This window comes from Anser cygnoides, chromosome 7, assembly GCF_040182565.1.
Source record: "Anser cygnoides isolate HZ-2024a breed goose chromosome 7, Taihu_goose_T2T_genome, whole genome shotgun sequence".
NCBI lineage: Eukaryota > Metazoa > Chordata > Aves > Anseriformes > Anatidae > Anser > Anser cygnoides.
In genome coordinates this window covers 5,772,346-5,799,651 of record NC_089879.1, presented here as the reverse complement: position 1 = coordinate 5,799,651, position 27,306 = coordinate 5,772,346, and the positions used below count along the sequence as shown (strand labels likewise).

At 36.5% G+C, this 27,306-nt stretch overlaps 1 protein-coding gene across 1 annotated transcript in view; it reads left to right on the top strand.

Annotated features, from left to right (window-relative positions):
- Window positions 1–27,060, top strand: part of PLPP4 (phospholipid phosphatase 4) — a 60,144-nt gene extending 33,084 nt beyond the window's left edge. The window contains exons 6-7 of the mRNA XM_048058247.2: window positions 20,256–20,426; window positions 24,049–27,060. Coding sequence (XP_047914204.2) covers window positions 20,256–20,426; window positions 24,049–24,248 — 371 coding nt within the window. The 3' untranslated portion in view covers window positions 24,249–27,060. The remainder of the gene's footprint in view (window positions 1–20,255; window positions 20,427–24,048) is intronic.
- The last annotated feature ends 246 nt before the right edge of the window (window positions 27,061–27,306 follow it).

The following is a 27,306-nucleotide window of genomic DNA, read 5'->3' as shown; positions in this document are numbered from 1 at the left end:
CAGAAATTTAAGTGGGGTGGATGAGAGTTGACATAAACTCCAGCACCTCTCTTGGAATTACTAAACTACAGTGGGCTACTGGTAACTGTATTTTCTACTTCACTTGAACATGTGAAGAAAATATATCATGAGTGAAAGATTCCAAGCAGCTTGTAAAGAGAGATTAGAGGCTTCAGTCGAGAGCCATTTTCATCTTCAAACTCGTTTTTCTTACAGCATTCCTTGGACAGGCTGTCAATCAAAAGCTTTGTTATAGCAGGATCTAAAACCTCATCCATGCAAAATGAGGCGTTTAACAAGAAAATCTGTTGTGCTGTGACTGTTGTACTACAAGAAGGTGGTACAGGCTTGTTTAACAACAGTGACGGTGCTGGCACCCCCAGATGGCCTGACCTGATCTTGTGTACGCAATAAAAATGTGGTGAACTACCTGTCTTCCACTGAGAGTGAACTTCTGCCCTGAAGGAGAGTTCATTCTTCTTATTAGAGCATAGATGATTTTTTGGGGGAGCTTAAATTCACATCTCCATCTCCCTGTGCCAAGCAGTGTGTAACACAAATAAGAAAATGTGTGGAACACAAACTGTTTGGTAAAGTGAAAGGGAGACTTCCAGACATATGTGAACTATATAGGTGCCTGAAAAAATCAAGGCATTTTGTATCAAGTAGGAAAAAAGAGGTTGACCAACACGAAGACTTGTTCTTGTTACTGCCTTCTCTGACCAAGAAGAACTCTACCTGTGGTAGCTGCTGAAAACATACTTTGAGTTGGCTTACCTCATTCAAGGCTGCTGTCTGCTCGCTCTGTCCTTTTCAGGAAAGACTACTGAAGTTAGGCAAATCCTTCTCTTGATAACTTCTTACAACTGCAACTTTAGCTTAGAATCCGCACAAGCACAACCCCAGCATTCAAGGACTCCATTGATATTTACCCAGCATGCATGCTGTACGGGATCAAAGAAGTCCCTAGACCTTTTGGATTTTTTTGAACACATTTTGCCTCTTTTCCAGTTGAACTGCCAGTATGTTTGTTGGAAGTGATGTTTGGGGGTAAGCAGCAAAAATTCCTGCCTGGGGCCAGTAGCTCAGAGGCCTTCAGGTCTCAGGTTTATAAATGGCTATTCCAACCAAAATGCGTCCAAAATATGTGTGTATTTTTCCATACTTAGTACTTCCACGGCTCTATAATTCATTGGCTATTTAAAGCTGCTGCCTCTGAAGATACTGTTCAGCTTCTGTAAAACCAGACTTCATTGAAATAATAATGTTGATGAAGATCATAAGCACAGCGTTTTTTCCTCCTGCCTGTATCCTTCCCACGTGTCATCCCTACAGTTAACTTGCACAGGGCCTTCAAGTATCATGTCTTAGAGGTACTTTGTGTTATCCTAACCTCTCAATGTAAGTGGAATAAGCTTGTAAGTAACTCTTTAGAGTTTGTTCTGGATGTACTTTGCCAGCCTGTCGTCCAAATAATAAGCAAGTCTATCTGAAACAGGGCCCAGAGAATAGTGGGAGTTCCTGAGCATCTGAAGGCCAGTTACACCATCTAAATGTGCTCACTGTAGTAAGAAGTGGACGAAGTCTGCCATCCCTGTGACGAGCTTCTGAAGGCAGTACTTCTTGTGTTCGGTGTTGCGTGACGAGAACTGCCCTGCACTGTATAAGCTTTAGCATAGGGTTTCCTCACTTCAACCTTCTGATGTGCAACAGAAGTGAGAAAGTATCGCTGCCTCGGGTCACTCTCACAGTGCTGGAAAGGACATAATGCAGCTGCTGGTGGACTGACGCAAGACCCTTCACCATTTTTCTCTCCTTGAAGATTCAAATAGTAGCATAAGGAAACAGATAAAACAAACAAACAAACAAAAAAAAACAAACAGCAAAATGGATGACTGTGAAAAAAGTATGGTTTGTGAAACAAAGAGAACAAATTATGCTGAAATCAATATAAACCTTTTATTGCCTTGAATTAGTAATAAGTATAATGATCACCCAGCATACCAACTGGTGAAAAATGCAATGTATGGGTAGGGAAAATGTAATTGAACATAATACATGAAAATCAATTTATAAGAGGAAAAATAATGTAAAGGAATACAGGACTGTTAATTGGATAAGCCACGTGTAACTGGTAGCTGGAAAGAACAGAGTTTGTAGGCATACAGCGTGCTCATGGGATGGATAGAAATCTTTTTGTTTTCTTTGATTTTTTTTTGATTTTTTGACTGATATCATGACGTCATTTTGATGTTTGTCTCAGCCTGATGATATCTTTCACCCCCAAAATATGAACCTAGAGTCCTGAAGTATTATTTATTTGAAAATCAATATCTAACTCTTAGTATTTGTTGTTGAAAAGTTACCACTGTTTAGAAGCCTCCTGTGAAGTTTAATTATTGTTCTGTGTGTGAGAATGCAGAAAAAATGCATGGGAAATAAAGCCTTATAATACCAGGCTTAGATGCGGCAGAGCAATTCCAGGTAGACCAGACATTCATTGATTAAAAAAAGGGGATAAAATCAGAAAGTTTCTTTTCAATATCAGTACTTCATTACTTTAGGTTGCATTTACCAGTTCAAGAAAGATTTCACAATGCCTCATTCTTCAGATATTCTACAAACTGAATATTTGATTGGTATTTATGTGGACGGAGAGGCCTGTGTTTATTTTGGTGAAAAAAAAATTTGGAACAGAAAGATAACAACTTTGGGTGAATACTTTCACTATTTTTTTTATATGTATGATTTCTTCACAACAACTCTCTAGATGTGATAAGCAAATCCTAAATTAGTCCATTTTATTATTTTTATGGTTACCATGAGATCCTGCAGGAGAAAGTCAATTTTCTAATCCTGGTTTTAATCTTATGCCATTGCTGTTATCAGAAAAAATATCTTTTCCTTCAGCATGTTCAGCCTACAAAGCATCAGAGTCTTCCCTACATCAGAAAGACTGTCCGATCCTGCTGCTTGTGAGCAGAAGACAATATGTCAAGTATGAGTTTATTTAAGATGACAGAAATCCTGAGCACGTTTTCCATACGAGAGTTCACATTTCTCAAAAGCGCATAGGGTTCGCAATGGCAGCTTACGTTTGTTACAGAAGAAGGAGGGAGAAGGATGCCCTGGGAACTCCTAAAGAGTCTGGGAGAGGCACACACAGTGACAACGCCAGATGTAGCTGTTCTCTCTATATTAGTGTCATATGCTTCAACTTTAAGAGATGCTGACAAGTCCAGATTTCTGTCACACACCATTCAAAAGCCAGTTATTTTCCTAAGCATAGGGAAATGTTTTAAAATATACGAAGTGATTATTCGTGCCCATATCAATGCATAGGATATTAAGCCTTTTAATTAATTAATTAAGCCTCTTTCTGGGAGTCATGGATATAAAGAATTTGACCAGGAAGCCAGGTACCCTGAAATCTTATGGAATTCAGTCTGGAAGCACACTTTGTCTTTCAGATAGATTCAGAGACAGTGAGAAGGAGAAGCCTGCTTGTATTGTTTATAGTACATCAGTTTGTTGCTATATGTAGATGATTGATAGCAAAAAAAAAAAAAAAGAAAACAACAACAAAAAACTGTTGTTATTTAAACATCTTACATGGTAGGATTTTCCTATAACTTAAAATTAGGTTGATTGCTATATGATTTGCGAGTTCACTGTAGGATAAATACCCCTCTCTGATCTAATCTTGAGCCACCTAATTGGATATTTCTTTTCTGAGCTTGGTGCCTCATTTCAAATTGCTCTGAATTCATCATGTCAGTATGATATTCTGCTATTAAGCTGCAGCTGAATATTGCAGTTTATCATGCACTTCAGTAATTTGCTGCATAGTGTATGGGTTTTTTTGTTTGTTTTGTTTTTGCTGTTGTGGTTACTTTCTTTTCTGTGCTTGTATTTCTCACCAAGTATGCTAATAAGAAGTCCAGGAAATACTCTTTGGGCTACTGCACTGGGAAACTCTGCAGGTATCACAAACATTGGAAAACATCTGACCACTTCTGAAAGAATTATGTGGTAGTGCTAAACAGGAGGGTGATGATGAGGGAGGGATGTAGAGTGTGCTGGAATGGGAACTAAGCTACAGATTCCCTTAGTTCTTATAATTATGTGTGGCAACTGCTGAAAAGAGAGATGGTTGCCAGTTAATACAAGCATCAACATGATGCTTTAGGGGCTGCCAGAGTATCTTTGATATTATTTTTAAAGCCTGTTTATAGGTTTCTTCGTAGTTGCTTGATAGTTTCTTGGCAGTGAAGTAGAGCGATCATCAGCGCATGTTGTATATGCAGCAAGTTGCCAATGTGAAGGTAAGCTTAAATGTGGGGTTCTCGTCAGATAGTACGGAACTTGTGGAATATGCTATGAAGAAAAATTTTTTGAAGACAAATAGGTACCATGTAAAACAGATGCTATCACTATATATGCTCTAGTCTGCTGAAAATCCCATGAGGCTCTCTATAAATGCAAAGCAATGAATTGAATTTTAGGATGTGTTTAAAATCTATCAACTTCAGAAGCGGAGCAAATGAACTAAAGCACGTTTCCATTCCTTGGGTCTGAAATCTTTGAAAGGCTGGTGGGAGTATCCCATGGAGTTCTACATTTGCCCATTTATTTTAGCAAAAGCATGTGGTCACTTGCGAATAGTTTAACTAGTGCTGTCAAAAAATAATTTCATAGAAGATCCCATGAAGAGCCTTAAGAAAAAGCTAAAGTTTTTCAATGAACTGGTAGAGCTCTTGGACCAAATCAGAATACAGTGTAACAATGCATGCTTATCTAGTTTACTGGATATTTTTAGGCTATTTGTACAATGACTCATAAATGATTAAAAAAAAATATTTTCCAAGACTGAAAGTAGGTTTCTGCAGGTGGAGGAGGAGTTAAACGTACTTTGTGTGTATGATGAAGGAAAATAGTAGGCACCTTAGGAAATTGAGAAGTGTAAGTTGAGAGTTACTGAAAAAGATAGGAAAAATATCTATCAAAGAAAGCATGTTTTAAAAGCACAAATGCGTAGAAATCCATGTCTTGTTCTACTGTTTGTTCCATTTGCTGCCTGCAATTAATTTCCCTAGGCTTTCAGCTGCAAAGATTTTGGTTTAAAATTGTGAATCCAGATCATGTTCCTAAATTGGTAATACTAAGTTTTTGATACAGAGCTCTGAATCAGAGAGAGAAAGACCTGACACGTGGCATTTTAACTGAGTCTTTGACCCAGAATTCACAGAATTCATCTGTATAAATGAAGATAGGACACCACCAACAAGCAGAAATGGGCTGCAGAAGTATCATGTGTTTTTGTTTATGTTAATATAGTCAGATGGATGAGTCTTGACCTTTTTTCAAAAACTGGGTCAACTTCCTGATTAGATCTGACCTTAAATGGTTGCTCATGTTCCTATGTTACCTTCCAGAGCAGTAAGTGAGCAAGCAGAGTTAAAGTAGACACCACTGAGCTGGCAGTCAGAAATATCACTGTTCTGCATTCAGCCACACGTCAGTCCTATGTTAGTGCACCTGCTTATGACTGTTGTGATCTGTGGTGGTGGAGAAGGTTGAGGGGAGCATGGCATAGTGATCTCAGTGTGGAGTTACCATCATAACCTGACTTCTCTTTCACATGTGTTGACTGTTTATTGGGTAGTCATAAGAAAATATTTTTCTGGGAGTGCTAAACTGCTACAGGAACATCCAGAGCCATGTCCTGGTTGTGTCCAGAGATCTATTTCATGTCTCAGCTCAACAAATAATAGATCAGTCTGGTGTTAATCCAGATTTTCAATAGTAGCAAAACCCATAGTGTTATTTTCTGATCTGCTTGCTCTCTTTAGGCTCTTACTCTGCTCAAAAACATTTGCAAGCAGATCGCAGTTCTCAGAGTTTGACTCAGCTTTAGTAAGAGACTATTTCTGAATGTGTTGTTTCTGAGTTGGTCAGAAGCAGTTAAGCTGTATTCTTCAGCTAAGAGATTGCTCTCATAGATTTGGGGAAGCTGTGTGAAACTGGTTTTGATTCCTTTGTGCTGAACAAAAAAGAGAATGGCTTGGTAAGAAGGTATTTTAAACTCCTCGGAGCCAGTACTTTTTTTTTTTTTCCTCCTTCTTCGTATCAGTAGTTAGTTGAAGATCAAACCCACGATTATCATGAATGCCATATATGCAGCTTGAAATTGATGTGTCTGAATAATTGATGTGAATGAATAATGACTTCCCAGCCTGGTTTGTACTGACTGATAGCTTGATTCACAGAATCATTAGATTGAAGGCACCTCTGAAAATTGTCTAGTGTCAATACTTCCTTGTGTTGAACTTCATGAGATTCATGTCAGCCATAGTGCTCAAAAAGATCGTGACTGAGCCACTGGACTTCAAATCAACTAACTGAAAAATAAATTTTATGACAGCTAAAATCAATTAAATATTACAGGAGCCACAGAGATAATTAAACTTAAAATTTCGTGATAATAAGTTCAATTAAAAACATTTTCTGTATAAAAGTGCTGTATCAACAGCAAAAGGAGTAAAATAATTTCATGTTTTTTTTTTTAGTTGGATTTAGATACTTAATTTGAAAAGTTGACTTTTGGCTAAATTGTGCTATTGATCTTATTTTATTTTACTTTTTTACATAGAAATCTTTATTGATTCCAGAAGTTTCTTTTTGCAAGGAAAAAAAATTAAAACTTGAAGAAATTATTTTGTGGTAACATCTCAATTTGATTTGGACTGCTTCAAGCTTGAATGTTAACATAGCTGTACATGAGCTCTTTTTTCTTTCCTTTTTTTTAAACTTTTTGTTTTCCTTGTATTATATTGGCTGAAAAAGAGTTGTAGTGACTACTGGTGAATACAGCTGAAGAAATTAGAGAATTTCATCAGATACCTGAGATGAAGCATGTTATCAGTGTATAAGGTTGTAGGGACAATAACAGCAACTGTTATGTCATATTTTTGAATGGCTTCCGTGATGAATGAAGGGCTCTTGATATGCTTGAGAGAATTTTAAAGTGAAAAAGAAAATTATTTTCTGTCTCTTTCAGACTAAATTATGCACTTACAGTCTTCATAGACAGGATGGCAAATAACGTTCAAACACTCAACTTCATGTATTAGTTGACCCTATTTTCTCTAAGAAATTCATGTTTTTAAAAGAAACAGTTCATGTCACTGTACATTTTTAACAACTTGCACTTTTCATACAAAAATGACCTAGGTAGTAAATATGTCACTAGTGAGGAAATAACCATTCACAATGGTCAGATTTGCCTGGGTTTCACACTACAAATTGTAACAATACAGGGAACTGATTTTTCAGTTTTCTTATTCAGGGTAAGCCTTTGCAGGTATAAACTCATCACAAATTAAGGTGAACATCTGTTTCCAACTTAGGGGGTAGTCTTGCTGATCAAAATCAATGCCAGAACTGAATTAGCTGGAGATTTCTATTCTATTAATAGTTATCACTACTACAGAAAATAAACGATCAGCAAACAAAGTTAATGGGAGCAGTGACCAAAGAATTAGGATACCTACTGTGCAATTCAATATAGCTACTCCCTTTAAGAAAACGTTTCATGTGGAGCATGTAGCACGTTGTACATTCTGTTTATATTAGAAGTAGGACATGTACATTATAAGAGTACTGAATATGAGGTCATCTGTGCTTATTTGTTGGAAGAAAGAACAGTGTCTCTAAGAAAGGAAGTACAAATAATAATAGGAAAAAAAAATTGGTTATTCTTTTCTTCTGGTGTAATAAATGAGATTACATTTTCGGACCAGTCCTGCATAGTAATTTCCTACTTTAAGTAGCCAAATTCCATTATGAATGACAGCAGTAATTGCTCAGTCTGTTGTAACAAGCCTAGGAATACATAAGGAAAATTCTGCGGAGATCTTCCAGCCCTATCTGTGACTAAAGAGAGAAATCCCAGCTGCCTTTTTTAACAGCATTTCCATTTCTTCCTCTGTGAGCAAGGTCAGCCTCTACATTCTGCAGGTAGTGGGAATATGTAAGTCTTTCCCTCCAACTCTGACACATTTCCAGGAAACAGAGTTCTTGTGTTCCAGGCACTGCCCTTAAGTAAGATTCCTCACAGAATGAAAGGGACAGAAAGCTGCTGTTACTGCTGGTGTTTGCATTTGACAACTGTCGTTGAAGACGTGTGGCAGTAAAGGGAATGGCCATGGACATTGTGCCCTCATCCCTTACAGGGCATCCCATCTTGCTCAGGAATGACAATACAACAACTTTAGAGGCAGTGTGCAGGATGGTTTTCTAATCCAGAATGTGGGACGTGCAAGTTTCAGTTCCTTCCTTTTCTCTAGGAAGAAACAACGTTTAATTTCTGCAAGCTATCAAGAGTATTTGTTGAATTACTCATGGTAGTTTATCAAGCAGCTTTAATGCATATTATTGCAGTAAACAAGGTAGCTATTTACCTGCCTGTTTTTTTTATGAAGAGACAGAGCCATGCAGGTGTGCTGTTCTTTGTCATGACTAACCAGTTATCAGTCTGAAGATATACCAAATCTTAAGGTGAAAGGGCATGTCTTTATCTTTCCATCAATTTCTCTGAAAACAGTAGGCTTGCTTCCAAACTGTATAAATTTGCTTCTCACCAGCACACAGCCTTTTTTGTTAAAATGACTGAAAGAACTGAAGCATGAGGTGTTGGATCTCTCTGCTAGCTAGCAAAATTCGCCAGACCTTCTTCAAGAAATGCTGGATGTAGTGTAATTCTTCACAGTAACATGTTATTTAGCAATACCAAGGCCTACATGAAAAATCAAAAACTTGAAGCTAAATTATACCGTAAGCCTGTTGCTTTCTTGATTTCAGGACAATGATTTTCTGATTCTTAGTCCACTGTAATTTGTGATTCACATAGGATACCAAACAGGGTTGGGAGGCTTTTTTTTTTTTTTCCGAATCTGGAGTGTATACAGTACAGGGAATTTAGGAGTAGATTGAGACTTCAGAGAAGAGTAAGCAATAAATAAATTAATTAATTAGGAATCATCTTGCATAATGTGTCATCGAGTCAACATGATTCTTCTTCAAGTGCCGGAGAGCCAAAGATAAAGAAATAAGCTGATAGTATAAATCTCTTAATTTGACTTAGATAAACCAGTTTTCCCAGTGGCTGTTGCTGCTTCTTTCTTATTTTACCTGCGCAATTCTTTTTCATCTGTGTAGGGGAAAAGCTTAATTATTTTGGTCATTCTCCCATTTCTTTTGCCTAACATTAACTCTTCAGTAGAAAGAATAAGGTTAAGGTATATGCTTGATTTCATAGCCTGAAGAAAACTTGGTTATGGTATCGTGGACTTTTGCTGTATGCAAAGCTAAGGCCGTTGTTCTTCTGACCAGCCTTTTCAGTTAAAAGGACCTTGAGTTGCACTGAAGATCTGAAGATCAATTTTTGTCTGTGAACTGCAGTGACAGCTCTTCTCTGGAGCAAAACAGGTAAAAAAGCTCAAGATTAATTTGAAAATGGATGGCTATCAACTCAGACCTGAAGACAGAGGAGACTGGCACACAGATTTCAGACCATCTTTAAGAAAAATACAGTGCAAAGCCTTCCTCTAAAAGAAAAGGAAAACAGAAGTCTCTCCACAACGCTGGCAAATACTGAGATTTCTTCAAGTTGCCATTGCAGCATGATACTGACATTTATACTTCATATTTTCTACTCTACAAAAGCTAGCAGTGATCTGTCTCCAAATTACACTGGTTGACTTTTAAAACCCTTATGAGCAGCAAGAGTGATAGAGCTGAAAAACAGAAATACAAATTACACCAATTGACCTGAGTCAATCCAGAATTATGTCAGTAAAATAAGAGTATCAACTACAATTTCATTGTAGCAAAAGAAAAATAAATCAATAAAACCCTCAAAATTGAAACGAGAATTTAAATGCTAGGCACCCTTCTTTAGAGGTGTCTGACTGACTTATCAGAATGTAGAAATCTTGGTAATAAAGATTTCTGAAAATGTTAACTTAAGTCTGATGAAAACAAGGGAATATTAAAAGTCTCTTGAGATAAATGCTATTAAATAAATGCAGGAAATCATGAATGTTATTTATGCCATAAAGAAAAGTAGAGTGCATCTACAGAAAGCCTCATTTGGATTTTGCTATTACTGTCAGTTCTACATAGAAAATGCCAGCTATTACAGCCAAGTAAGTAGATAGGTAATACTTTTTTTTCCTTCCTTGTGCAGAGGACTGAGCAAATAATGAAGTCACTGTTTTATCTAACAAAACACACACATAAAATGTTTATGCAAAACGTTTTAAAACTTATACTGCTTTGTTGCAGTCAACTGATTTCCTGTATTTCTCCTGTGATTTTCTCTAGAGAGATTTAGTTTTCACTTGTTTCAATCAGAAATAAGACAGTTTTCAGTATTTTCTCTTACCGGTGTTTCTGCATTCTTTTTGAACAAACAGAAACTTTTGGAAAACGATCATGTTGGAAGTTCCTGATCATGTTGGAAGACCTCATGGATGAAGTTACCAGTAAATAATAGCATAGGATGTCTTTTTAAAATATCTCTTGTGTGGGGACATGGGGAGAGGGAAAAATCCTTTTGTAGTTGTGCTGAGAGAATTAAAGAGAAATCAGAATGGCTGATCAGATGTTTTTGATAGCAAAGCATTTCTACAGACACCTGGGACTACAAGTAATTTGAATTAGTGAGAGGTGCTCAGTAATGCAAGAAGTTCTGTCATGTTATTAATTTTATTCTTCATTGTATTAGCCTGTCTTCTCTGTCTTCCTTGCTTTGGCTGGCCTGCTTGAAATCAGTAAGTTTCTGAGAATGAACACAGCAAGACACTGTCTTGAAAAATGGACCTATGAGTTTCTGTAAATAAGAAAAAAGCCAAAAAGCAAGGGCTCAAACATATTTACGTTATAAAGCAAGAGCATAGTGTTTTACTTTCAAACATGGTTAGTGTGTCAAGGAGGTTAGAGCCTGAATGGAGAAAAAAAAAAAAAAGTATCACAAAATGCCTATTGGAATAGGGTCAGTAATGGGTTAAATATGGTTAAATAAGGTTAAATATGAGGTGCAGGAGCATAACTGGGATGTTGGGATGTATTCATTCAAGAGCTTGGCCTTGATTCAATTACCAAAGAATTTATATGCCATACCTTGGAAATGTCTACTTATCTCTATCAAGTTTAGTTTCGATAACTTGTTCATGTAACAATGCCTTCATTTGTTTGCGTGTCCCATTCCTCATGGCTAGCCTCTGCTTATTTGTGCAGAAAGAGTTCTCAACATTACTCCTAAATGAGTTTTGTGTCCAGTGAACCCCTTGGTTTTGGGAGAAGGAGAGAGAAATCTCTTGCTTTTTTCCCTTCTCTAAAACTGTTGCAAAGTCTCTCACAGTCAGGCTAGGAGCCATTTTAGTGTGAGTTTGTCATCTTAGATGGGCAAAGGCTGCTATAATTTAAAAAAAAAAAAAAAAAAAAGCTCGATGACTTGCTTATTATTTCATGTTTCCTTTATCTCTTCAATTATTTATTCCACATGTATTAATATTTGTCATTGTATAGCGCTTACTGTTATATTACCTGGGAGGAGTTTCCTTTTTTAATGTCAAGAAGATTATATGGTTCAAGCCTGCATCAGACTTCCTTGATGAAGCACTAAGTATATGTAGTAGTCGTGATTTGTCTTGCTGTGTCACTAAAAAGAAAAGAAAAAAAAAAGGGAGACTGGAAAATATGTCTTTGGAGTGAAGAGCAGGCAGCCAGGTCCTCTTCCCCTTTTTCTTTAAGTAACCAATATTAGTCAGTTGTAGAAAATAAAATATTTTTACATTTTAAAAACTGTTCGTTTGTCTGAGAGATTAAAATGATTTATGTACTTCAGAATGAAGAAATTATTGAATTTCAATAGAATTGTTTGCTATTCTGTGATAACTTATATCAAATATTACTGCAGTACATGTAATTATAGTTGGGTATCTAAATATGAACTGTTAATTATCTTTAGCTAGAAATTTCATGGAGGATAATCATATTTCCTTTAGTTGAGAGCGAACATTTAAAGTAACAGATGAGCTGCAAGCCACAGGTTTTTGGCAGTAATTGCTGTAATTCCCCTATTTTCAAGATAAATCTCTTAATTAACAACTGTATAGCAGTGTCGCTTTGAAATATTTCATCCTCTTAAAGAAGAATCCAGGGAAATAAGAAATGAATGTCTTAGATATGCAAGAAAAAAAGTCTCCTGTAGGTTTTATTGGCTCCTTAGTTCAAACTGTAAGTATACTCAGGAATGTTTGTGTTTTAAGTTTTTTTTTTTTTTTTTTTTTTTTTACCTCTTCTCTGACATATTTACCTCTCAGCACTTAATAACAAAGGCTGTTTGAATTCATGAGGGGCTTGTGAGATGAACTCTGTAAAGCTTGGTTCTCCAGCACTACTATTAAATCAACGTCCTGCTAGTCTGTTTGAGATTCAGGTTGTTATATCTCAAACATACTTCCAGAAGACTTTCTATTTTTCTTGAATAAAAACAAACAAACAAACAAACACTTTTATAATCCAGTAAACTCCCTGATGCTCCCTACCGTGCTGCTTTGTGTGTTTGGCAGAAACACTACAATCCTCTTCTGTAAAAAGTTTCTGTCCATCAAAGTACTCTTCAAAATGTGTTTGACTCTATTTCATATGCTAATCTGTACGTCCCTGAGAGATTGATAAAAATGCCTGGCATAATAGATGGGACGACAAGTAGTTGAGCAGGATGTGATCCATTTATAAGGACACTATTGATGGTTTATGCATGGCAAAGTAGGAGGCAAGAAGTTACCCCAATCCAGCATGTGAGATTTGGTATGTTCTGGTGTTGAGCTGTAAATAATTGTGTCCTTGACAATTCCCCAGTGACAATAATTTGTGCTAGAGATGGATAGTTGGTGATCTAAAGCTTGTGTCTAGGTACTGCTCAAGTGTAGCAGACAGAGAAAATTATCTTCTAGATTTGATAACTGTCAAGGTAGTAGCTGTTTAAATACTACTGACCTGTTTGAACTAATCTGGCAACTCTTACCTCAGTTTTAACATTTCTTCAAGCAAAAAAAATAAAAATAAAAAATTAGAGGTAAAGTTTTCAGGACTTTCTTTCACAAGGGAATGCAGTTCTGATCTAACAAAACTATTCAGTCAACACATGGTCCTCCTTATGCCTGTAAGGAGAAAAATGCATTTTCCAGGGGTCACACTAGGGCATTGTCACACACCAAATGTCATTCTGTCCTAGGTTTAAATCTGATATAAATTCATTAGTTGGTCATAATTTCACCAAATGTGATTGAGATGCAGAGATCTTGGCAGTGAATAAAGAATAAAACCCCTACCTTTCAGAGCTGTCTTCTAGTCTGACACAGTTGTATGATCAGGGCTGAGTGTACATGGTGGTTTGTTGTGGCTTACATTAATCCTAAGGCTGCTTTGATTAGTACCTGAGTGCTGACCCCTTTCTTTTCAAAGTAAATCCAGAATCTGAGACATTTTAGGCTTTGTTTTACTGTGTTGTCAGAGAAAGCAGATTTGTTCAATGTTTCTGTCGACAGACTTGGCAAACCAGGCCATGCGACAGGTCCACCTTTAGGACTTTTTGGCATTATTTACTGAACAATTCAGAAGAACCTTGCCTTTTTTTCATAGCAGTGATGTACACCAAGACCACTTTAGATATTTCAGGTGTAATGAGGTATCTTGAAAGGCACATGTAAATAAAATGTCAGGGAAAAAAAGGTTCGTGAGAACTTACCGTGACTGTCCTGCAAAAGCAACCTAACGACTAGTACTCTAGTTACTTGCCTCTCAGATAGTCTAGATCTATCTTTCTTCTAATATGTCTCTGTCTCCAGTATCTCCTTTTTGTTTTCCAGGTCCTTGCATACATTTGCATTGTGTGATGTGCTTTTCATGTTGCTTCTGCTGAACTGTGTTTCTTTGTTATTTGTGAAAACGAATTAATAAAGCTAAGCTACAGGAAAGGTGATTGACTATCCCACTCAGAAAAAATATATATATATATATTGCTAGTGATAATAAACTCAAAATGTTCTCTGGGAATTGTACTCCTATAAAATCCTCTTTGAATTGAATTTTAGCATTAAAATTTATGCAGCCATTTGGTATCATACGTTTCCCTTCAGGAAAGATAAATATTTCAGTCTTTGAACAGTGTGAAACTGAAAACATTCACCAGTTGCCCCAGCTAAAATTGCAGTAGGCTGCTGTGCAATTCCAGTGATGAATAGCATGTGTTTGCATTTGAAAAATATACAGTAATCATTGCAAGTATAAGGCATTACAGGCACAGAGATGGATCATTTTCTCTGATTGTTACATAGGCCATTTGTAATGGTTGCTTTACAGTTTCATAATTTGTTGCCACTTAAATGAGTTGAAGATTTTTATATATTTTTTTCAGTTCAGAAACTGCTTAGTGTAAGGAAGACATGAATTGTATGCTTAGCAAAGCATCCATTAAAACCTGAGAAGGTGAAGATCCTCCTGAGGTACTTTAATTTCTAGAAAACACCCACAAAGGCAATTACATTTTTAATGAATAATTTATTTAGGGGGCTTTAGATCAGATTCTTGTTCACCGTTTCTCACTTTATGCATTTTAACTCAGTAATTGGTTTGGTCCATACAGATGGCTTTTAAAACCCAGCTAGATCCCCCCTCTGGAGAGAATAAGATGTTGGAATGGGGTCTGCTGTGTCCCTAGATGCTATAATTCTTTTTATTTCTTCTCTGAAATATTTTTTTTCTAAAAGAAAAGAAACAATCTGAAAGGCTGATTCTAACAAGGTTTTATATATTCCAGTAAAGATCATGCTGAGAAGAAATTTCAAGTGCCATTATGGTGCAGTTTAAAAAGGTGCCTTCCAGTTGCAGTTCCAGACAGCTCACCTACACAAAATGAGTGAAAGGCACTCTTTAAGTTGGTACTTCCTAAACCATTAGGACATAAAGGTCAAAGCAACACTGTGTTGTCTCCATACAGAAGGCTACAGCCAGCCAGTTGTATCTAAAAACCTGTTCAATTGCTTTAGAGACTGCCATCACCCACTACAAAGCTTTGCATGGTGGCAAAGTTCTGCATGCTTTGATTCAGTTGCACAATGAAGGCTTAGAACATGAGCTCCTTGGGCAGAAGGCATGCCAGGTTTTGGTTTTTGTTTTGTTTTGTGAAGTATCTGCATGTGTTATTGCCAAGTTTTGTCCTTGACTGATCAAATCCATTCCGCCTCCTGCACTCCCCCCTTGCCTCTTTGCATTTGTATCCTTAGTGGCAAAGTTTTGTGGGACTGTGTCCTCTCTGTGTGCTTGCAGAGAACTTAGCACGATGGTAATCTTATCTCAGCTGAGGCCTTTCAGAGCAGATACAGTGCAAATATTCCATATTCTGCCTCTCAGTATGTTCACAAAATTTACAGTGTTTAACCAAGCCCTGGGAGATCATGTGGCTTGTCTCAGAGGAGAGGTTTTCCTGTGTACAACAACTTGTAACATCAGGACTTTGATTTCTGTTAGCTACACTGATTGAGTAAAATGGCTCATTTTTGAATCATTCCTTCCTCCTCTTTGAACACTGAAAATTAATTAGATATTTCTATCTGGAATTTTTATTACATCTGCCTTAAGTTAACAGTGTTTTAAACTTAATCAGACTGATTTTCTCATTTTCATTTGTGTCGATGTCCCCAGAGAGTGTTGGGCTGTTATTTTATGTAGGTCCATGCTTTGTTTGTATAAACAAAGTGTTGATTTCTTGTGATTTAGGAAGAAACCAACTTAGTAAGAGTATTTGCGTAGACGAGGAACATTGCTTTGCTGATTCTTTGGAATCTGTTCTATGCAGGATAACTTCTATTATATTATAACATTAGGCAATTTGAAAAGACATATCTAATATAGTAGGACATGTGATGTGTGTACACTTGTGTTTGCATTTTCTCTGTGATACAGTGAGCTATGGAGTCTAGCCTGTGAAGGAAAAAAAAAATCAAAAGCTGCCCAAATACATTCTACTGATAGACCAGTTCTTCAGTGTAAATATCACCTACAGTCTAGGGATTCTTGAAGACTGAATTGTTTTTCTTAACGTTATTGACTGACCACATCTTCAAAATATAGTTATCAACCAAATAAGCAGCATACATGAAGTGCATAGCATTCAAATTGTTTCTGAATAATTAGTTACCTTTGCAATGGATGCTGCCACATCCCAGAGCATTTAGCTGTTCATGTTCTCTGCTGCTAGCTCTGCACGCACACTGCAACTGTAGGGTCAAGCAGCTCTTCTGGATGTGCATACTGCAGGGTGAGGAAAATCAATCTTACAATGCTGCAATGTAAAGCAGATACTCTGCAGATTGTTGGTTTCATAGCTACAAGCTAGACCATCATTATGTTACATTTCCATCTTTTATTAGACATAAGTTCCCCTGTAGGACCGTATGTGAGTCTCTTTTTTTCCTGACCTTCAGTTTAGACGAACATATCAACCATCTGAGGCAAAATCTGCCTTTGGGTCTAGTGCAAATACATCCTGCTGACCTTCTCTATTCATTCATGAGCACCTCTTTCTGGAAATGTTGTGGATCCTGAAAAAAAAAAAGAAAGGAAAAAAAATATGGGGAAATTTATTTATTTTAAATATTATGAGATTTGCTCTAAAGCTCATTTAACTAAACCTGCTGCTATCCACCGTGCATGTGAATAAAGGATCCTTTAACTGTAGGCCTCTGCCATCAGGACAATACAGCTGCAGTTCTGGAGGTTGTGTTTTAGACTGGATGGGATAGAACAGAAAGAAGGCAAAGTTCCTGAATTGAAACGTTGACTTTTGTTTATATTCTTTGAAGCTGAATACTTCCTGAACTTTGTCCAGAGCTGTAAATTGGTTTTACTCTATACTTTTCTCTACTGTCTTGCTCTTAGTGTGTTAGAGCCATTATGTTGAACATCCATAGGATATTTATAATTAAACGTGAATAAATGAATAAATAACATCCACAGAGTCTTAAGCAAGTCCAGAAATCATGAAAATATTAAGATGTGCAAAGCTACTTGGCGAAGAGTATTCCTGTATGCTATTTCACCTCCTGAAAATATTCATTGCAGCAAACTACATGCTTGTAATGTAGATTATTGTGGAGAAAATGGTTTCCCGTCAGCAATTCCATCTGTGGCAGATATTTTATATGATATGTGCACTTTTCCTGTTCAATTTCAGAATAATTCATGTCAGTGCAATTGTAGTTATGTTTGTGTTTTAAAAAATTAATTTGTCTCATACCAAAGATGAATCTTGCCTTACTGCAAGAGCTACATTGGTACAAATTCTTAAAGCGCTGATCTCTCCAGTCAGTTTTCTGGCAGTCCTACAGTGATGAATCTTTCACAAGCGATTAAATATCAAGAAAGATCTCAGCTTAAAACCCTACTTCAAAAACAAATGAAGTTATCTTCAAAGACAAAAAAGTTCTCTTTTACGTCTTTTGTTAACTAGGGGCTAAATTAGGTCATTGAAAGATAATGCACTGCAATTTTATTTCACTGGATGTTGCAGTGTTATAATACTCATTTTACTGCTTTTGCAGGTCAGCTTTGCCTTGCTTGAATCATGAATATGAAAGCTCAGTTTAGAAAGTAAGGTTTAGATTAAAGAATGTAATGGACAAGGACTTGTGAGTCTATGTGCATAAAGAAAAGATTTCTCTCCATTCCCCATAATATGCAAATATTGATTCAGTCATGATGAAGCCTGGTTTTCTGTATATCAGAGGCATTAATGTGCAAGTGTATTTCAGGTGCTGTTTTTCTCCTTGTGCTCTGATCCTCTGTGAAGCTCATAAATCTTTCTTATAAGGTTTTGTTCTGATAAGAGATGTTGTCCACACTGAAACACAGATTCTCCTTTTTGTTTGCTTGTTTGTTTTTGTTCTGTTTGTGTTTGTTTTTTTGTTGTTTTTTTTGTTGTTTCGTCTTCTTTTTCCTTTCTTTTCTGCATTGGAATTGCCTGTTAAATTCTAGTAATTCTGAATACATTTATGTGTGTAGTGGACACCTACACTATGGATGGGGCAATATATACCCACACCATGAAGGTTTCTTAGTATTAAAAGATAACACTCAACAATTTAAATAGTAGATTTAGAAAAGTCAATACTACATTTAGCTGCTTCCTTAAGCCCTCTACTTTATGAAGTGTTGTAGGTTGCCTGATTTTTAAACCACAAAACCTTTTATGTTCTTGCCTGGAAACAGAATCAAAGAATGGAATCACAATTCTGTTTGGGTTGGAAGAAACTTTAAAGACCATCTCCTTCCACCCCTTCTGCTGTGGCAGGGATGCCTCCCTCCCAACCAGGTTGCCCAAAGCCACATCCAGCCTGACCTTGAGCACTTCCAGGGATAGGGCAGCCACAGCTTCTCTGGGCAACCGGTTCCAGTGCTTCACCACCCTCAGTGTGAAGAATTTCTTCTTTATAACTAATCTAAATCTACCCTGGTTGAAAAAGCGGCTATGAAACAAAATATTTGGTGTATTGGTTTGATGATTAATTAGCATTCTGTCTTGCTCCACCATATCCAGTCCAGAGAAGTGATTTATTTGTGTGTTTGAAAATGAAATGCAAATCTTCAGTAATTGCATTCAAACAGCTGTATAGTATAAACTTATGAAACCACTCTGTTGTGCTGCCAGCTAAGATAGTACATCTCATAGATTCATCAGCAAAACGCAGGGTAATTACTTTATTACATTTAGCATTTGTGAACACCAGGACAAGGCTATTTGAAAAGCCTTAGAAGGAGATTAGAAAAAAGATGCATGTCTGACCCAGCCCTGAGAGCAATTTTACTGTTACATTCACCAGTAGCAGAAACACAGAATTTTGTACTATGAAAGTGACCTATTACCTCTCACAGAGGTTCCTAGATATTACAAAGGTAAAAAGTATAAAGGTTAGTCAGAAAAAGGATTTCAAGTGCCTGGATATATATTTATAATTCTGCTATTTGTACTTTAAATGGTTACGTTCTATTTTGATTCTGCAGTCAGCAGCAGAACGGTGTGTGATCTTTGTGGATGTTTGCTGTGTTTCCCAGAGCTACCTGTTCAGCAGCTGTACTAATTTTCCTTCAGTAATATAACATATTAAAGGGTCTAAAAACAAACAAACAAACAAAAATGCCACATATTTAAAGAAAGAAAGAAAAAAAAAAAGGCCACCCAGCATCTTGTCTGGAAGGTGAACAGCTGCAAGAGGAAAAAAGTTCAGTACAGAAACTTGGTATCTGAGCTCTGTAATTGCTGCCAGTTCAACATGTTCTGTAGAAACAGGTTAATGGAACCTAAAATATCATTTAAATGTAATACAATTGCAGTACAAACTGACTGAATCCTTTTCTGCTTTGAACCTGAGCTTTTTAGAATAGGTCTCAAATCAGGAAAGACATGCTGAAGGTTAAGCTTGAAAAGGCTTTTGTGACTCAAGCTAAAAATGCGTCTAAATGTTTAATTTAATGCGAAAAGAAAATCAGTGATTCTTTCCGCAGCCAATTTCTCTCCTGGGAGAAAAATGTGAATTGCTAAAAGAAAAAAAAATCAATTGCTATTGGAAAGGTGAACGTCTATAGGTACTATGGTATTTGTAGACAAATCAGGTTGTGTGAAAGTTGAGTACATATGAGAAGGAAATGGATTTACTTTGCAATGTTTACTTGCCTGATTGCATGCATTGCTACAGAGATAATGCCACTGCTGTGGAGAATATATGCACACCATGGATCTGCACATCACAGCAGGAGATCTTTTCCCATTCAGCTCTCAAAGTAGTGGTGTTATTTATTTATTTATTTTAAATAAAGGTTTGTACAATGATTTTTTATTTAAAAAAAAAAAGAAGCAAAAATACCTCTGCCTAGGACATGATATATTATTTTAAAATAGTAAGTTATACCTGCATCATTTATATAGTCACATGGGATCACCATGCAAGTTATGAAACTTACAAAGTTTTTGCAGATAGGCCTTCTCAACTTCTCAGCTTGGCTCCTAACATCACCCTGTAAAGACCAAGACTTCTCTGCAGTAGAAGGACCCTGCTGTCAGATCTTAAGGGATAGTACGGTACAGAACATTAATGACAAAACACTATAATTATGTGTTTTTCTTTCAGTTGCATTTTCAGGCCTTGGCTTTACCACCTTCTACCTAGCTGGAAAGTTGCATTGCTTCACGGAAAATGGCCGGGGGAAGAGCTGGCGGCTTTGTGCAGCTATTCTGCCTCTCTACTGTGCCATGATGATTGCTCTGTCACGTATGTGTGACTACAAACACCATTGGCAAGGTGAGCCATGGAGATACCTTTTTCTGTGTATATTTTTTAATTAGCTTTGTATTTTTTTTTTCTTTTTCTTTTTTCACTGAAATCACAAGTTACGATGTGATGGAATGCTATAGCAGACTTCCCTGGCACTGATGCTCCTGGCTTTCCATCTTTTGGTTCCTCTACATAGTTTCAGTTTAGTACAGTGTACCTCTGTCCCACTCTTATCTCATACAGCTGGCTCCATACCAGAACAAGACTCATCCTGTTACATGTTTTTTCTTGCTCTTTTTTTTTTTGTGTGTGTGTGTATTCATGCAGCATGTTGTTCTCCCATAGCAGCTTAATCACCATCCACTAGCCTTGACATCTTTTTCAAGGAGTCTCCTGCCTTCCTGCAGAGGCCTTGCCTTGCTGCAGGGCTCAGCACACACACGGTCACTGAGAGCCTCCAGCACAAAGCTGCTGAACAGGAGGCGCTCGCCTCGCCCGGCGGCAGAGTTATGGATCTGCTGCTCTGGGGGAAGACCTGGCTGGCTTGAGTCTGTTAGAGAGAGTGAGAGAAGTGCGAATTAAGATGAGTGGCAGGGTACAGCTTTACTTGAGTTTTGGATGTGTTTACAGTGTGTACTATATCTTGCCAAGAGTAAGAATCATTTATTTACTGAAATATGTGCTCTGAGGAAGATTTTGTGGAGTATTTTAAATATGATGGAAGGAAACTACATAACCCCAAGGGGTTTTGACTGTGTCCATTTACAGCTGCTCATATTTTTATTTCTGAAGTTCAAAGGGTTGGGGCTGAAGACTCAGATAACTCTTCCCAAGCTAGAACCGTGCTGGCAGACGTTATCTTGCAGGTGACCCATGCCATTAGCTGAGAGAACTGCGATCTCAAGGGAGAGACTCGTTCCCTCTGTAATATGCAGTGCCGAAGTTCAGGCCTTGTCTTTTATGTTCAGCAGAGTCAGCCAATTGTGTTAAATTATTTATGGTGCCTTTATAATAGAGTCTTAACTATGCTGTGGGGAATGAACAAGGACCATCAATATAATGTCCAGGACAGCATACTGTAGGTGAAAGGTGGAGTAGAGTAATTTTTACATTAAAAAGCCATATAGTGGGCTGAGAACACTAACGTTATGGGTATTTTATGAGGTCCCTTCAGTTTGCCTAGGAAATGTATTATTCAGGAGCTTAGTGTTGATATTGGTGAACATTAGGATATTTCATTATGAATCCTGAAAGTATTGACTGCTTTTAAGTCCCTAGATCGCTATGTAAGTGTCTAGCTCTGAGAATATTAGTGTGCTCATGAAATAAGTGAAATTCTTGTATGAAAAAAAAAGTAAAGATAAATACCGAGGCTGAAAGAATATTCTTTTTTCCTTTAAGGGCAAAGGAAAAAAAAAATGTAAAGAAAGCTGTGGCTATCATGAACTCAAATAAAACACAGAATTATTGTCTTCAAAAACAGGGGTCAAAATAGCACCCTGTGTACTCAGTGTTACCCCCATTAAGGGTTAGTAATGTAGAACTCTTTGGCATAAGTCATGTGGTGAATTTGTATTACTGTGGTGGCCAGAATGAGGCCCAGAATTGCACAATTTGCTTTAAAGTGTTTTGAAAGAAATTATCCAGGCAAGTTTTCAGCAAGTCTGGAAATACTAGGGAAATTACAGAGGACTGGTAGAAAGCTGATGTTTCACCATAATTAAGAACAGTATTCATAGGCTTAACTCCATCCGAAGGCAAAATAAAAAAGCAGATGAAACAGGATTCAATTAACCACAGTTAAAGGAGGGTAATCAGAGAATTTCAGCCAACACAGGTTTATAGAATACGTCTTATCACAATAACTAAATTTTGTACAAGTTGATAAGAACAGTAGTGTTTTTTTTGTTTGTTTGTTTAAAATATCTTTAATGCAATAAGGAATTACTTCAGGGATGTTCTACAGTTTATATTTCTCAAGAAATCATGTTAGATGATCACAATAATTCTTTTGATACGTAATCTTTGCATCAGCAATGAATCTCACTGTTGTGTAGCAGATAAAATACTTGGTTTATGCTAACAAACACAAAGACAGTGCAGTTCTAGTTAGAGAAAAGAGTGAACAGACTAGAGGCACTGGAACCTGAGGGATTAGCATTGTGAATTTACACATATATAACTTATTTCTTTTTTCATCCTGGAGGACTTTTATGGTTTTGCATATCAATCAAGTTCTATCAATACAACTTACAAAGTATTCATGAAAGAAAACAAAGATTTATAAAAATATAGGTAAGGTTGAGGTGACCTGTCTGTTTGCCTACAATACTTATCAAAGTCCAGTACACGTGGTTTATTACTGACAGATCTTTTTCTTCTCTGGTCTTAAAAAAAAAAACAAACAAACAAAAAAAAAAGCAGTGAAAGAGATTCCAGAGTCTCCCCATGAAACCTGAATAAATATTTCACTACCTTCACCAGTAGAAAATTTTTTATTAATATCTAAACCTAAATTGTTTTCACTGCCAACAAAGCTGGTTTTTGCATGTACTTCCCAAAGGGAACACTGAATAATTGAGCACCATTCTCTTCCTACTGTTGTATTCAACACTGGAATGCCATATGCTCACACGCTCACCTCAAGTTCTTTGTATCCCTTAGACGTTTTCTTATTAGTTATGTTCTCAATTTTATATATAGTTGCTTGTCTTCTCTGCATTCTTTCCATTTCATCTGAATTTCATTTAAGATCTGGTATCCAAAACTGTTCTGTCCTCAGCAATGAAGGAATAAAGGAAGAAGCCAGGAAGAGCTGCTAAAGCAAACAGTAGTTTGTCTGTGAACATTGTTCTTTACTATTATTTTTTTTTCCTGCCAGCTTTCTAGCATTTGTGAAGAGATAAGGCTCTAAGCCACGTGAATATTTTTGTACTTTACTTGTGAGTTCAGAAAAATTAGCTATCCCATATCTAATGCTTTGTTTTGCATTGCCAGATTGGAAAAAGGCAATAAACAAATAAGTAAATAAAAAACAGCAAATCACCTTTAAAAATAAAAGTCTCTCTAAGTTTAATTCAGATATTTATTTAGATTTCAGATATTTATTCAGCTATTTATTTATAGATTTATTGCTATATATAAAATTACATGTCCATAAATACAAATACTTCCTGAACTGAATAGTCTAGATTTTACTAAGTCTTATCTGTTACCTTGAATTGCCTGCTTAAATTTAGGATTTGAATAAGACCACAGCATCATTAATACCAAATAAACCCTTACGGCACACCTTAAAGACTGGCCGTACAACAAATATTTTATCCCATTTCCATTTAGAAATGCTAACAAAACAAAACAAAAAAAGTTGCTGCAACCACTTAGCAACTAGTGTAAGATGTGTTTGTATGCTTTAGGTGTGGATAATACAAGCAGTATAATATAGCAAGAAAAAAATTGTAGATTTTTTCTGTGTTCTAAGTGTTTGTGGTGTTTGGCTCCAAATTGCTAATGAAAATACATTGTTCACAGATTCTGGGTTAAACACTTCCAGGTCAATCTAATGTTTTAGATTTGTATTTACAGTTTTCAGTACTGGCTGTCGTTTCTGTGGTAACATGCTTCTGGTTTTGTTGCTTTCCTTGTCTAGATGCTTTCGTTGGAGGGATCATTGGCCTCATTTTTGCTTATATTTGCTACAGACAACACTACCCTCCTTTGGGTAATACAGCTTGTCATAAATCTTATGTCAGCCTGCTAGACCAGAACTCTATGAAGAAAGAAGAGAGACCTACAGCAGACAATGCTACTGGCCTGCCTCTAGAGGGAATAACCGAAGGTCCAGTATGACTTTGAGAAATGCAGAATGAACTTTTAGCCTTCTCACATTTTCTCCAAGCTGGTCTCTTAACACGGTGTTTCTTACTATACACATGATCTGTGCTTTTTCTTTGATTTCTTTCCTTTTTATAAAGAAAAATGTAACATTTTATTTTTAATGCCATAGTAGCATTATACACTTAAATTTAAACTTTCAGTTCGTATTGACTGCTGAATTGTCTGTTTTCAGTCTACTGCAAACAGGTAGATTATTTGGGGGAAAGGAAAAGAACGTTAAAAACAAGTCCATGTGGAGATTGGTCAGGAGAATAATTTTAAGATGTGGTTGAGGATATAGTAGATCTGGAAACAGATTTTTTAAAGTACTGAGTATCTCTTAGAAAGTTCTGGTCGTCTTCAGCACTCATTGACTTTGATGGGTGGTGAGTACACACAGCACTTTTCATCAGATGTTCAGCGTCTGTTGTAGCCAGACATTTATTTGTGTAATTTAATAAGTTAGGGCATCATCCTTCTGTTTATCTTGTTGCCTTCTAACATAATAAACTCCACATGCTGGAAGAACTTTGTATTAAGTTTTGGCAAGGTCATTCTGAGCTACTAATGATCAAGCAGCCAAAAGGTGCAAGTGATTACAAGAGCCAAGCATTGTCACATTAGTAGTTCTTCAGAATGATGCTGACATTCAAGAAATTCCACACTCTTAAAATTATCAGCTTGTGATAACATGGATGTTTGTAGGATGGATCAGAAACATTAGACATTTTTTGAGAGCTTTTGCAGTAAATACCATCAAAACAAAATGAAAGTAAAGAACACAATCAACAAGCTGAAGTATTTAAAACAAATCATTAAAAATCCTAAAAGTTTGAGGATAAAGAAACTTTTTTTTTTGTGAATCTCAGTGTACCATGCTCATTCTTGTGTGGTGATTCACTGTAGCATTGGTGATCTGAAGAAATGCAAAGATTTTCATTTGTGGCTTTGGTGCACAACCATGAATGCTTGTGGGGGTTTCCAGCTCTGTAGCATATCCAGAGGAATGCTGGAAATGATGTTCCACTCAAACCATTCCACATTCTCAGCTCCTCATGTTCTTGTGCATGGTGTTTGCAAAGGTTGGCTTGGTACCTGAATTGAAACTCACCTCAATCAAAACAGTGTTGGTACAGAGATTACTAAGTGTATGACCAAACAACTTTAGTTAATTTATTATTGTTAGGATCCAGTTCTGTTACATATGCACTATGCAGTATACATCACATTCCTGTGAAATGATGTAACTTTGGATGGCAGAATGTCAGATTCCAGAATCTCTTTTCTTAGGTATCCTGTGAAAATACAGGTAGATGTTCTAGACTGCGTCTTGGCAGTTGAACATTTCTTAGCAGGGGCTGCTGGTTAAAGCAAGATAGTGTTGACCAACAACTATTTTTATGGTGCTGTAGACTGGAGAAGACTGCTGCCATAATTATAATTTATGTGTTCCTGTTGGAATATGTATTGGCCTTGTAGGCATTTTGTGATTCAAACAGCTCAATGTCTTTATGTAACGCTTGTCATTTACTTTTGTCAAAGGTAAGCTTTGTAGATTTTTTTGAGAAGAGCTTTTTCCTGATTGGCAACACTTGAATTTTTATAGAAAACACATAAATTAGAGTCCCTTTTAAAAAACTGTAATAATTGTGTACAAGAGAATGCAACCATACTATGTATAGACATATGATATTTGGAAATAACTGTAAATAGGAAATGACGTTAAGGAACAGATTGTAATAGGCATGAACCCAGTAGGGTTCAGTAGAAATTAGGCTTGACCTACTTGTAAAACTGATGCCAGTTTGACTGTGTCAGTTACAGGCAGGATTTTTTACTGACAGCTACAGAATTCTGAGCTCTAGAATAGAGAGAGCCAAACATAACTCTCTTGCTGGTGTACATGTGCTAGGTCATGATCCTAGCATATGTGAAAGAAAATTGTGCTGGCATAGCATTTGCATTGGATTTGAAAGAACACTTCTCTAGTGTAATTGAGGTCTTATTGTAGAATACAGTTTAGTGGAGGTTTATCTTTCTATGAAGTTTTTAAACCATCCTATGGAATTCTGTAACAGAGATACCATTTTCTATTACTTCATATGGGAGGGTTTAAAGAAAGCCCTAGAGTAAGGGTGTTGTCTTTACATTGTATAGGGCTTTGCAATTAGCTTTTTCTTTCAGCAGGAACCCTAGTCTTCCAGGTTATATGCAAATGTTTAAAAAAAAAAATTAAATCAAAATTAGAAGTTTAATACCAATGCATAGTGCATTTTGCATGTTTTTATATAGATCTGGCTTATTCTCAAAAGTGAGTGGGGCCTCCTAACTGTGCTGTTCACATTTTTTTTCCAGTATTTTAATGGCTTTTGATACAAGTAAGTGATTTACTTTGGGATGGGGAATGGTTATACAGCCCTTAAATGAACACGGGCTGTTAAAAGATCGGAATATGAAATGTAATGCCACATAAATACTTATGTTGCAAGAGTAATTAGAGAACTTTGCAAAGCGGTAAAGAATAACATTTTTAATGGGAATAATTAAATTAAAAGTCATAAAACAGGCAATGTAAAAGCTTTGATTAAAATGTAATTAAAAATATCAAAGACATAATTAAGTAAAACTTATGGAGGGATCTGTAGATGCTATAATTACCAGTGCAAAGTCAGTGTAGGGAAGGCATTTTTGTGGATCAATGTATTTTAATCTCATGCTTTCTCAATGTGAAGGAAATGTAATGTTGTAATGCACCAATAAAACAACACATGAATGTGGGTTTGTACATCTGTGTGTTATCATTTTTTATCGTTAGTTTAATTAATAAACCACAGAAGGTATTGCAAAAACCACACCCTAATGTAACTGAATTATTTATGAAAAACAGCAGTTCCAAAAGTGATTACTGTTACTAGTAAAAGGTAACAGCCTTCCTCATTTAACCAAAATATGCTAGCCAACTTTCATCCAGGAAAATGCAGTGTAAATCTGTGAGCCTGAAATTTTGAAATATTCAGTCAGCTAAACTGCA